This window comes from Doryrhamphus excisus, linkage group LG8 (assembly GCF_037039965.1).
Source record: "Doryrhamphus excisus strain RoL-2023G ecotype Guam linkage group LG8, RoL_Dexc_Guam_v1.1, whole genome shotgun sequence".
Taxonomy (NCBI): Eukaryota; Metazoa; Chordata; class Actinopteri; order Syngnathiformes; family Syngnathidae; genus Doryrhamphus; species Doryrhamphus excisus.
Window position 1 is genome coordinate 19202465 of NC_136364.1, and position 12616 is coordinate 19215080.

Consider the following 12616-nt stretch of genomic DNA (forward strand, 5'->3'; position numbering starts at 1 on the left):
TACAAGACAAAACATCCCAAGAGAAAAACTTCCCCATTCAACAGTTTGCCAATGACGCGTCAGCAATATCAGTTACTAGACTTTGATTCACAAAAATAGCATGTAGCATCGCTATTTAGTAATAAAGACTCATGTCATTTGTATCAAAGTACAATGCTCTCTCTTTTGGTTCTGTGATTCTGGCACCAAGACCCATATTGGATGGAATAAAAAGAAAACAGACGAGCACTTGACTGGCTTGGCCGACTCCCTAATGCCGCCTGTCTGACATTTGTTTAATCACACCAATAACATCCTCTGATGTTTGTTGAACACAGCTCAGACTGTAATGGTTTCTCTAATGTAGCCTTGCAAATGCACTCTTAGAATGACTTAAACTTAGACTTAGACTTAGACTCAAGCATAAGAAAGCACCAACTGTTAGGCTGTTGTCATCTTAAAAGCCTTTATAATGACACCATATTTGTAGTCAACAGTGTACTGTATACTGTACTGGAAATAGTCAAAAAATAAACAAATATGGACTCACCACTCTTGGCTTGGTCTTCTGTGGCGCTGGTAGAGATGGTCCATGGTCCAAACCAGTTTGCGATACAGCTCCTGTAACTGGGGTGCTGCAGATAGCGCTGGGTGAAGATACAGAATCTTCAGCCCCATCCCTCGTCTGATGAGGATGAGGCCCCGGACAGTCTGTGACATCCAGACTATATTTCTGGGTCGCATCCTCCAGAAATGGGGTCTCGTCTACAGGGGTCTTTCTCAAAGCTGGTGAAGGGGCTTGGCCTGAGAGAGGCTGCGGTCGTGGTGGCGGCGAGATGGGTATAAAGGTTGCTGGTTCACTGGCATGGCGTACATGCTTAGGTCTGGTTTTAGGCTTGGAGGTAAGAAGAGGAGGGGTGAGTTCAAATGCATTATTGTGACCCTCTTGCTCCTCCAGTTCCGGGGGCTCTAAGGGGTCTTCGTGGGAAAAAAACTGAGCCAGCCTGTTGGGACGTTTTCTCGGGGAACGGCGAACGATTCGAGGAGACAACGCTTCTGCGAGCTTGAGGTCAAAGTTAAACCTCCTAGTTTCCTCTGCTTTCCTTTGTGTACTTTGATCTATGACATCATCTTCACAGTCAGGATTGTCAGATTGAGAACGAGCCTTCTTGATGCCGATATTGCTGTTTCCGTGGTGACAATCATGTGATTGTGTCGCAGCTTCCTGTTTATGTTGCTCCTCCTCCTCCCATGCTTTTTCGATTTGCTTGTTCAAAATGGGCTCGCTGCTGGAAGGTGGCATCGGGCCCGTCTGATCCAGCTCATTGATTGGCTCGGTGCTGCTGGCCTGACCTTTGAACTGACAGTCATTGTGGGAAAGTAAAGCCGCGTCGCTACGGCGACTGGGGTCACTAAACGATTTCTTCTTGGGAGCTTTACCGTTATTGTGATCATCTGTCATTAGTCTGTCCATAGCTCCCGGCTCGGCGACAATGCTTCTAATGACGCCGCTATAGTCACCGACGACATCGTCATACCGGAGTCCGCCATCGCTGTACACTGATAAGTCGCTTGCCACGCTCCCTTTGCATTCTGCTAATGTGGGCATAACCGGCGGTTCTGGTGGACCTCCTCTGACAGATAGAGATCCTAAAAGGTTGCTGTCGACTGAGGAGAAAATGTCTTCTTCTGCCACACAGGAGCTTCTATGAGGCATAGGATCGCTAAGGGAACGATAAACAGTGGACTCCACATTCACATCAGCCGCCATTGAGTCTGTGGTACCATTACTAACCTCTGAGGATGTGTTAATGTTGAGCGAAGGGGAGAACTTGCGCCTTCGACGGGTGGCGCTAGGGGTTGCAGGTGCTTCGAGTCCTCCTATAGAACCAGCATCGGTGGCCTCATTGGTAGTTCTGATAGCATCCAAGTCCGAAATAATGGCATCGTCGCTTTCTTCCAAACAGGACAAGTGAGGTATGGAGACTTCATTCAGATGATTTGAAGAACCGGTGTCGTTCTCCATCATTTCCTCGCTTTCTTTCGTAAGCCCTTCCTCCTTGTGCAGCGCAGATTGTTTCCATATGGTAACAGGCTGCCCGAGTACATCCCTAGCAATGCATGACCCCAAATTAACCCCTCCCGACCCCAAGAAAACCCTCTCAGAGGGGTTACTGGGGCCAATCTCTGGCTCTGTTACAATCCCTTCATCTGTTAAACTCGACTCATGGCCGGAAAGTTCGTCCACAGAACGATCACAGAAGACGCTTTCCTCCGAGTCGCCCTTCTGTAACGCCCTGGCGGTCTCTCTGTTCTGTGTCTTCACCTTCTCCTGGTAGTCTGTGTCTCTACTGTTTATCTTTTCCAGCTGCATACTTTGTTCATCCCTCTCGCTCTTTTCCCTCTCCTCATTCTCTCTCTCCTGCTCGTGTTTATCGTTTTCCTTTGAGGTCTTAAAATCAGCTCCGTGGTCGGTTTCTGTCTCACGTTCCATACTTGCTCCTTTTGTCTTCTCCGCCACAGTTTTAACATCATTAATATCATCATCATCAACTTTGGTGTTCATTTGGCAGATATCCTGGATAACCTGCCGGGCTTCCTGCACGTATCGTTCCTGCAATGGAGCAGGCATCACTTCTTCATCGTCGTCATCGTACCCATAATCCAATATCTTTTGTCCTCTTCCGAGCCTAAAATCACCTCCATCACTTTCTACTTCCCTCTCCGACACAGACACCCTGCCGGCGTTATTCTCTCTGTCCGAGTCAAGCTGTTGCTCAGAGGAGCTTCTCTTTGTGGTGCCGCCCGACAGGTAACAGCGAACGGCTGTCGAGGGCTTGCCGGAATAAGTGAAGGACTTTGCACGGCGTAAAGTAGCCGTCAAGTCTTTTAAGGACAAGCGGCGACCAGACGGACCGACGTGACTCTGCGAGCCCATTCCGCATTTCTCTCCCTCGTTTGTTTTCCGCACTTTAAGCTCCGACAGGTCCGATTTGAGGAAGTTTAAAAGAGTCATTGTTTCTGTTGTGATATCGGGGTTAGACTTGGATATTCCATTCTTATCCCTTCCGGTTGTCTGCTGTGATGTCACAGTCTCATCGACTCTTGGAGCTGATCTTGCCACAGAAGAGGAAGTGACTGATGGCATGATCTGCGGGCGCATGCGCACTTGTGTACGGGGGAAATTATCCCCGTGTCCAAAGCTTGGGGAACGGTACATTGTAAAATTGCCATAGTATGTTTTACTCAAGACAGACGAGGACGCGTTTCTAGTCGTGTTGCCTCTACCAGTGTTTAAGAACCTGTTGGTGCAGCTAGCCTGGTCTTCCTCCTTCAGGGTCTCAGTGCTGGAATACCGACTGCTGCATCGGGAACCACCAGGACTGGAAGCAAAAGAGGGGATGTTGACTTTCGACACTCGTGACACACCAGGAAGCGACGTGGAAGCCGCGGGTGAGCTGATGCGCTCCCATTGTTGCTGCACCTTGGCTCTGTTACTATGAACGGCGGCTTCTCTTGCCGAGTGGCTACGTGATAATCTCAGCACGAATTCTCCTCTTGCGGTCGCCTGGCGGTGCCGATCCAATTGCTCCATGGTCATGGGACTGTCACTGTCGCTGTCGCTGTCTTCTGATTCGCCATCATGATCATCGTCATCATGGCCACAGAAGCGTTTCTTTTTTCTCAGAGAGCGACGCCGTATTGCCTCTCGACCAGACGGGCCTAAAGAACTCTCCTCTTCGCTGCCTGATGAGCGACCAATACCCTTCGTACGCCACCGGACATTTTTACTATGCGATAAATAACCTATCAAAGAATGAGATGGGCCACTCAGACCTTTTTTTTTACGGCTGCGCCCCTCCTCTTCGTCTCCGGAACTAAATCTCCAGCAGGAGCTGCGCGTTGGGTCAACTCTTACATGGGCTGAGGAGGGAGTTACAGTAGAGGAGAAGGTAATGGCTTTATCTGGAGCTGGAGCACACAACGGGGAGAAGGAGGGGGAGGCCTCTGCTGTAGAGGAGCTATGTGAGGAATGTAAACTATCCCTGGGCAGCCCGACCCCCTGTCTAACCCTTCTCTCCCTCGCTATGGGCTCCTGAAGAAAGGAGCCGCAGGAGGAGGCGTCCCGGCTCGAGGAACTGCTCCGGGAAGTAGTAGCAGAGGTCTGAAGGTCAGGGTGGGGGTCAGGTGTCAACTCTATCAATGAGGGGGTCTTAGAAGCAGCCTCCGCCTCTGAGCTGAATGGAGATGAGTTACTTTTTTGGCTACCCTGAGAACAACTACCAATGCTACTGCGGCTGCGGTGAACGTTGTTTCTGACTTTATCGTTACCGAAGCTCGACTCCTCGTCGAGCAAGTACGGTTGCTGGTAGATTCTGGAATGGAGGTCCATAGTTTCACACAGTGTGCCCTTTATGATGTGCCCTTCAACTAAGCTCGCCTCGGGCCAAGATAAAGTTGTGTCTTCATTATTTGAGGAGAAAGGTGAGAGTTTGTTGCTTTTATCCAGCAGCTGGTTGTACTCTGGGTCATTTTTATCAGAATCTTTTAAATGGTCATTGGTCTTGAGCTGCTGTGTGGCGTTCACTTGTCTCTCATCAAACAGCTGTCTTATTTTCGTCACACTTGGCCATTTATCAGCGTTCAATGGAGTAAATTCATTGAAATGTGTAGATTTATTAGATTTAGGTTCTCTAATTGTGACATCGATGTCATTGTTAAGCTTGGAAGTCTTCGGGGGATCAGAGGTGCAAAAAGAATCTCTCTTACCGGAGTTGTCGGTTGGAAAAGTCCGCTTTTCACTTTTTTTCTCAGAGTCTGAACCCGACACTGAATCGGTGCCGGAGTGAAACTTTTGTATTTTATCTAGAAAAGATTTGTCCGGAATGTATCCCGCACCGCCATCCTGGTAATGTGACAAAGAACGGGGAAGAGTTCTGTTCCCACGCGGCACCGCTGCTCCGTCTCCCGGCCGGGCTTTGTGGGTCCTCTCGGAGCCTCTCCTGCTGCTGAATCTCTCGGTGAGCTGGCGGATGGAGGGAGAAATGGAGGAGAGAGGGGCGGAGGAGGCTTTCTTTGGCTCTGCGGTCGCGGCGGTTGTGGTGGCAGAGATTTTGGAAACTTTTCTTGGCGCTCGGACATGACTCGGCTCCGAAGGAGGGGAGCCGTCGGCTGCCTCCGAATCGTCACGTTTGTCCGGTTGCTCCTCGCTTCTATTGGTGCCCCAGGAGCCCAACTTTTTAAAAGAGACGCTGCGGTACACTGGTGCTCTCCTCTTGTTTCTCTCTGCCATTGTTCATGTCTCTTTGTTGCATGTCACACACGCTGCAGCCTTGCTGATGCTGTTTGAATTAATACATTTCCACCTCTTAAGTTGCTCCTCTGTTGTTAAAACTCCCATGGTCGTGAGTCCACAGTCGAATCCCACTTTTCCCACTTTTTTGTGCTCACTGTCTCTCCATTGTTGCCCATTAAAGCAGGTCAGCACGCCTGCAGGGGTCCGACTCTCACATCAGTCTCTGCTCATTCCCAGAACTGTTTGCGGATTCCTTATTTTTTGGCATGATTTGGATTTCCGTGACTTGTGTTGTTTTTTGTGCATGTTAATGCCTGAGATAGGACAAGAGGGGTGGGCGGGACTAGGGGGGATAGGGGCTGTCATAACCCCCTCGGGGATTGAGAGGAAAAGCTTTTTTTTTTTTAAAGGTCGTTTTAGATAAGGGAGACTGGTACAGTCAACGAACTGGATCTAACTGCCGAAATTAGTTATATTTTGTTACATTCTTGATTACTTAAAAGTAGTTTACAGTTGTGGCCTTGCAGGACATAAATATTTTAAATGTTTTTTTGGGGAGGAAATTAACTTTGTCAGTTAACATGACTGAATGAAAATGTTTAACTCTCCATATTAATAATACTTCTGTGGACAGTCCTTTGTTCTAAAGGAAAAAAAGGCACAAACACACAGCACTTTGGCTACAGCGCCCCCATCAGGCTAACAGAGAGCATGACAGACCAGGGGTGCCAGAAATTCTGTTCCTCAAAATGTAGATCGTAGGAGACTTTTATTTTATATTCTTCAACTTTTGTTCAAAATCAATATCAACATAATAACATCTAAACTTTGTGTTATGACTAACAAAGAGACCGTGTATAATTTTATGTACGAATGTCGAGGAGCGGGTTGCAAATGGCCCCCAGTCCGGATTTTGGGCTCACCTGATGTAAACACGCAGCCGTCTTATTTACAATACAATAAATTGGCATTACCATGAGTGTACAAATGAAACATTCACAATAACAGTTTAATGTTGTTTCTTCGTAACAGCCTCTTGTAACATCCTAACAAGCAAAACATGTTTAACCCATGTTACTCTATTCCAAATGATATGCAGTGTTAGTTATCAGGCAGTATTCAAGATTACATTCTGTTACTTGGCATACAGAAAACGCATTAGTATTAATTTCATAAACATTGTGACAACAGAAGAAACTTACAATTCTGTACAAAAACAAGACCAGTTTTAATGACATGGGGTACCAGCGCCATCTAGTGACAAAACACTGGCAAAACAACACATTCAGTCCAAAATAGTGCTAATACTGACCCAATATAGTTACTCTTGTTTCCAAAATACCCACCACAATTCACAGTCAGAAAGCAGATGGAATGTCTGTGTATTTAAATAGGTAATACATATACATTGTGGATTCCATCCAAAGTTACTTAAAATGACAATCCATGCAGTCAGTGGTCATCATAAAAATCAACCAATGTAAAGTTCAAAGTGCTCAATTGCTGGGAAATATAAAACACTTTACACAAACAGGCTCCAGTGTACAAATCTAGCGCATTATTTAAACAGACTTTTTCTGACATGAGCATTGTAACATACAGTCAGGCAGATGATTTCATGAATTCACAATTACATAAGCAGTATACAATTTTCCACATTTTCAGTGCCTCTCACAGTAAGTCAGGAGTAAACTATATTAGAAACTTGGATTTTTTTTTAGTCACTGTTACTCTTATCCCTGAGAGTGGTAACTCTAAGAAGTAACCTTTTGGTACTCTGTCTATAATGTGGCTGAGTGAAATAGAACAGAATGGGATCCAGAAAGCTGTTCATACTAGCAAACGGTCTGGTGCTCTTATAGATAATTGAAAACAGGTTTCTCGTCTCACAAGACACACTAGGCAAGGTTCGGACCACCAGGTATAAGGTTTTGGTGAGGTGAAAGGGCAGAAAGCTGACGCAAAACACAGCAGCAACCACAATGATCATCTTCACTGCTTTGTCGCGTTTCTCCCTTGTCTGACCGTTGACACCTTGGCAGGTCACCGGGCGACACAGAATAAGGGCCATTCTGCAGTAGCACACCATCACACCCGTAAAAGGTAACAGGAAGCCAAGGCAGGTGAGAGCCATGCCATATGGGTAATAGTTCACAGACTGCTTTGGCGTGCTTAAATCGTAGCAAACGGTGCGATTCCGCTGAACTCCCGTTGAGGCAAAGTGAAATGTCGGTGCACAGAGGAGGGCCACCACCAGCCACACTCCTCCACAGATGATCCAGGCCAGCTTGCGCCCACCTTGCTTGTGCCACATTGCCAGAGGATGACAGATACCAAGGTAGCGGTGAACACTGATGCAGGTGAGGAAGAGGATACTGCCGTGAAGATTACTATAATATGAAAAAAATACTGTCAATCTCAACTTAGGGAAAAGAATAATTCATCTTTCTACTGCTCAGCATCATGGCTGAGCCTGTCCTATCTGACTTTGGGCACACATGGAAAAACATTTATTCACTCACTTTCACATCTATATAAAATATCTTGTTGTGAAATAGTCTCACCTGTAGAACTGAAATCGAACCATCTTGCATGCAAAGTCCCCAAAGGGCCAGTAGTCATGACTGCCATAGTTGTAGATGAGCAGGGGAAGTGACATCACATACAGCAAGTCAGCCATGGCCAAGTTGAGCATGTAAATATTGTTGCGGGACAGACTTGGCCTCCTCCTCCATATTTTTAGTATGACAGCAGCATTAAGAGGGAGTCCGAGCAGAAAGACTAACGTGTAAATGGCAGGGAGGAGAATACGTTTGAAGTCCTCTTTGTAGGTGCAGCGAAGAAATCCTTGTTGGCTGATGTTAATACTGATGGTGTTTGGCTCTGTGGACTGGACAATGGTGCTGGAGACATCCAGGGAAAGGGTTTTAGGGAGGACAGTTTCCATGGTGAGGGAACCAAGAAAATGTGGCATCATCAGATCTTCAACAAGACACAAAGATTGATCGATTATATTAAACAGAAATACTGTTATATTGAATTAGTCTGACAAGCTTAGTTAACTTACTGAAATGTATCAATACACCAAAGTGTTCACTCCAAAGTCTAGAATGCTAACCACTACACCACTACACGGTCATACTGAATATGCTATACTAGACTTAGATGTATTCAGTGTTAGCAGGTCAATGTGTTTATTCATGATCAAACAATGCTGGTGCCAGCAATCCATAAAGTGTTTTCTACATAAATTAACACTACAGGTTCTCAATCGTATTCAAATGGGTGGATAGTGAAAAAAATGTTGTCCCCAAGGGGTGCATGACGGATAATAATTGAGACCCATTGACAGAATATTTGCACATTGGAGAATGTTTTTAAACTTAAATATTGCCCTCGTCCCCAATGTCAATCACACACCATTTTCCCTTTGGCAAAATGTGGGCTAGTAAGTGATAAGCTCTTTTTTTACGAAGCCTTCAGACTATGATTCATATCATTTCACAATTAACACCCACTCCATGTGTGTGTCTGTGTGTGTGTGTATCCTACAAAGTACCTTTCAAAAGTTTTGAAAGAAGTGTATACATGTGTGTTTATCTTCTCTGTGTACCTGCTATAACATTAGTCATATGTCAAATTTAATTTCACAATTTGTGTCTAAAAAAATGTAAGTAAGGGACAATAGTGTGTACATGACCGAACATGGTGCCTTTTATTACTACTGCTGACTCACACTATAAGTCATATCATACAGTCATACAGTTAATTTGTTCTCAACTATTTCTCAGTCCTGGCCTGCAGAGCCTTTTTTCCGGCTATTAAAAAAGCCAGTGGCATCATCATTCATATCATTAAAATGCTTTTCGCAGACACAGCATTACTTCAATGCGGCAAGAATGGATAGAATCCCCGCAAAGTAATGTTGCATACAGTGTATAATATGTAACTGAGGTATAACTTTTCTACTCCAAAACAATTTGGAGTCGCCAATTAACCTAGCATGTTTTTGGAATATGAGAGGAAACTGGAGTACCCGGTCAAAACCCACGCATGCACGCGGAGAACATGCAAACTCCACACAGAAATGCCAGAGCGGAGAATCAAAGTAATATTAATTATATTATATTATTAAAAATATAAATATCAAAGGACAGCTGTACAGCCCTGACGTAAATGGACAAAGACAAGTAAATAAGACAAAAATAGTGAGCTGCATTGTTTACTAACAAGCTGAAACTATCAATGCTAACACTCCTTTTAAGAAATGCTGCAAAAGTTGAAGCCAAGTCCTTGCAGAAATTCCGAAACAAAGCAGGAAATATGGTTGCCTTCTGCCAGCTGAATGCAATCACATGCTGTAACTTCTGTGTCTCAATAAGACAAACAAACAAGCAAGCAAAAAAGGTTAACTGGAGAATGCGGGCATCGATCCCGCTACCTCTCGCATGCTAAGCGAGCGCTCTACCATTTGAGCTAATTCCCCATGACGCCAAGTGGCCATTCCATGGCCAGGAGTCATATTTCCAGGAACCATTCCCACTCATGCTGTGGCGTGATAGAAAGCAGCTGAAGTTGGTACAAAATGACATTTACAACCACTGACAGAATGAGAATAATAATTATCATGAGCTTTAATGTCATGTAGCATAGCTATAGTGTTAATGATTAATCAACATGTGGATTTTGGACTCAGTTACATTTGTGGGACATTCAGAGTAGCACAATAATAATGAAACTGATTCAGAGAGGCACGGAGTATCTAAAACAATCTAGTAATTTCAATTCCAACTGCCTTGATTTACCCGTTACCTATTATGCGTGTGCATACGTGCCATGCATTCTATCAGTCAGTTATCAGAGAAACAGGAAGTTAAATTGGAGGGTGTGTCAGAAAGCAAAAGTCCCCTGGGGCGACGCTGCCATTACAATACAGACATTTTAACTCACCGCAATTCAATCCAACATTACACGGTTTCATCGATGCCTGTATATTAATACAAAAACATAACCAATCAAGACTTTTGGGGTATGGTTTAAGTTTGGATCAAGTAGTCAAAAACTTTTCTTTCATTACACACTTTGCGAAAGGAGTATACAGTACAATAACCCAATCTTATGTAAACAAAAGAGTATTACTTCCAATAACTAAACTACAAGTAGCATCTTGATGCACAGGACTAGTGCTAGGTCTATGTCTAAACTGATGGTAGGCACCTTTTTTATAGTATGAATGTATTTAAGTGATGACCTTTTCTGGCATGTTTATGTTAGTGCAGAACAATAAAGTGTACTTAAGCTCTATCAACTATTTTGTCGCTGTTTATTTTTTGCAGCACATTCGAACATCAAAACGTGTCTAAACCAGTGTCCCAGTCATCTAAGTCTGACAAAACAGCCGCAGGAATCGGGCCGCTGTTTTGGCAGTGAGGAATCTTCACTAAATGCCAAAAACCCATGATGGAACCTGCCGGCCCATTTACTGTAAATGGAGAGTACGTATTAGCGTAAAGACTCAGAAACCATACAAAAGTGGTTAGCTTCTTTCTTTCAATGCAAAACATACTTGGGATTTTTAATTAATTTACAAAACGGAAGTAACAAAAAGGATAAGAGTGACCCTTTCATTTTTCTAAATGAAGCTTGACTTGGTCCTGTTTCTGAAAAGGTGAGGTCAACCCTCAGAATCCCACTTTAGTAGCACCAGTAAAAGACGGGTATGAGTTCAGACTTACAAATTTACCATGTGAGCTTTTGAGATATGTGTTATACATCCAGGCTGAACGGCGATCGAGTGGTTAGCGCGCAGGCCTCACAGTTCGATTCCACCCACGGCCATATCTCTGTGTGGAGTTTGCATGTTCTCCCCGTGCATGCGTGGGTTTTCTCTGGGTACTCCGGTTTCCTCCGGTAAATTGGCCACAAATTGTCCATAGGTATGAATGTTCGTGTGAATGGTTGTTTGTCTATATGTGCCCTGTGATTGGCTGGCCACCAGCCCAGGGTGTACCCCGCCTCTCGCCCGAAGACAGCTGGGATAGGCTCCAGCACCCCCACAACCCTCGTGAGGACAAGCGGTAGAAAATGAATGAGTGAATGTTATACAGCCGCAATTCAAAACGGAAGTCCATTATGAGAAATTGTAGTTTACATAGTAAACTCATAAAAAAAAAGAATAGAAACACCTGTAAACACACAAAAAAATAATCTACTCAAATTGAAAAACGTCTAAGTTTAGGTGGTGTGCAACTTCACTTCAACAAAATATAGCTACGCTCTTGCTGAGCCAAATGAAGTGATTAAAATAAAGTGTCTTGATAAGTGAATTGCTTACTCAATTCAATTATAGAAATGATATGAAATATTACTTTTCCTACTCGTCCAATATAACACTTTGGTACATAACGTCACAACCTTAACATACGTATAAAGAACGTATCAACGTATCAACATTATGTACTTAAAACAAATCTAAAAATATGTTTAATTCTTACCTTGCCCGTCAGTAATGTAATAAAAGCGGCACCATCAAGAATTGGACGACATCGCCATGACCAAAGACTCTCCCTCTTGCTCGTCTGAACACAACTTTAAACAACAAAGATTCCCGGAGTGTGATTCCCAAGTGAAAATAACAAACTCCACGCGTTTGTTTACGATATTAATCCAGAAATGGGATGGGCTTTTCGCTTATCTTACCTGCTGGGAAGAGGGAAGTTTGTAATGGACACTTTTTTCTCCAAGTGCACAGCAGAGTCTGCCCGCGTGCCGCCGCTACCACCGCGCATGCGCAATACATCCTGTCACTGTTTGTATTGTGTTTGACTTGTATGATCATCTCATATCTTTTAATATTGCAGTTTTACTTCTCTTTAATATATTGTAGTTTTGGTATTTGGTGTATTACAGTTCTGATTGTCCAAAATATATTAAACTACACATGCAACATCAAAGGATACAAACTAAATGGATATTGTAATTTATTAAATTAGCCATTGCCATTTTAATTTGTAGGCTCTTTTGCTGCATAGTCAGCAAATTTTACAGTGCCAGCTATTTTGGACGTCTGCCACACATCATTGAGTGCAGACTGTTAAAAGAGCTCATATTTGGACTGGAAGACATTAGTTCACTTTGTATTGTGGTGCATTTTAGAGAAAGGACGACGCAGACAACTGTAAATGTTACGGCTGAAGTACGAGACTGACTGACTGTCATGCAACTGAAGAGTTGGAATGTTATGTTGACTTTCCGGGCGGTCAGTCACAACAAGTTTAACTGTAAAAACCCAACAGTGATAACAATCATTCTTTAGTTTGATATGGGGCCCTGCCAGAAACA

The 12616-nt window shown here is 44.0% G+C and overlaps 2 protein-coding genes and 1 non-coding gene across 4 annotated transcripts in view; all 3 read right to left on the reverse strand.

Moving 5' to 3' along the window:
* The window catches only part of arhgef17 (Rho guanine nucleotide exchange factor (GEF) 17), a 52205-nt gene extending 46624 nt beyond the window's left edge, over positions 1-5581 (reverse strand). Inside the window, exon 1 of the mRNA XM_058079396.2 lies at positions 530-5581. Coding sequence (XP_057935379.2) covers positions 530-5272 — 4743 coding nt within the window. The 5' untranslated portion in view covers positions 5273-5581. The remainder of the gene's footprint in view (positions 1-529) is intronic.
* A 457-nt stretch (positions 5582-6038) lies between these two features.
* On the reverse strand, positions 6039-12032 carry p2ry6 (pyrimidinergic receptor P2Y6). Of its 2 annotated transcripts, XM_058079398.2 has the most exons (4): positions 11975-12032; positions 11770-11863; positions 7840-8257; positions 6039-7665 (listed from the first exon to the last, which is right to left on the reverse strand). In XM_058079398.2, the coding sequence occupies exons 3-4, from the start codon at positions 8250-8252 to the stop codon at positions 6993-6995; spliced, it is 1086 nt and encodes a 361-aa protein (XP_057935381.2). In that variant the 5' UTR covers positions 8253-8257; positions 11770-11863; positions 11975-12032; the 3' UTR covers positions 6039-6992. The 2 variants fall into 2 exon arrangements, with proteins under 2 accessions (XP_057935381.2, XP_057935382.2); XM_058079399.2 differs by lacking the exon at positions 11770-11863.
* trnaa-agc (transfer RNA alanine (anticodon AGC)) lies at positions 9689-9761 on the reverse strand. Its single transcript has one exon. It is a non-coding gene; the product is annotated as a tRNA-Ala (tRNA).
* Positions 12033-12616: the final 584 nt, after the last annotated feature.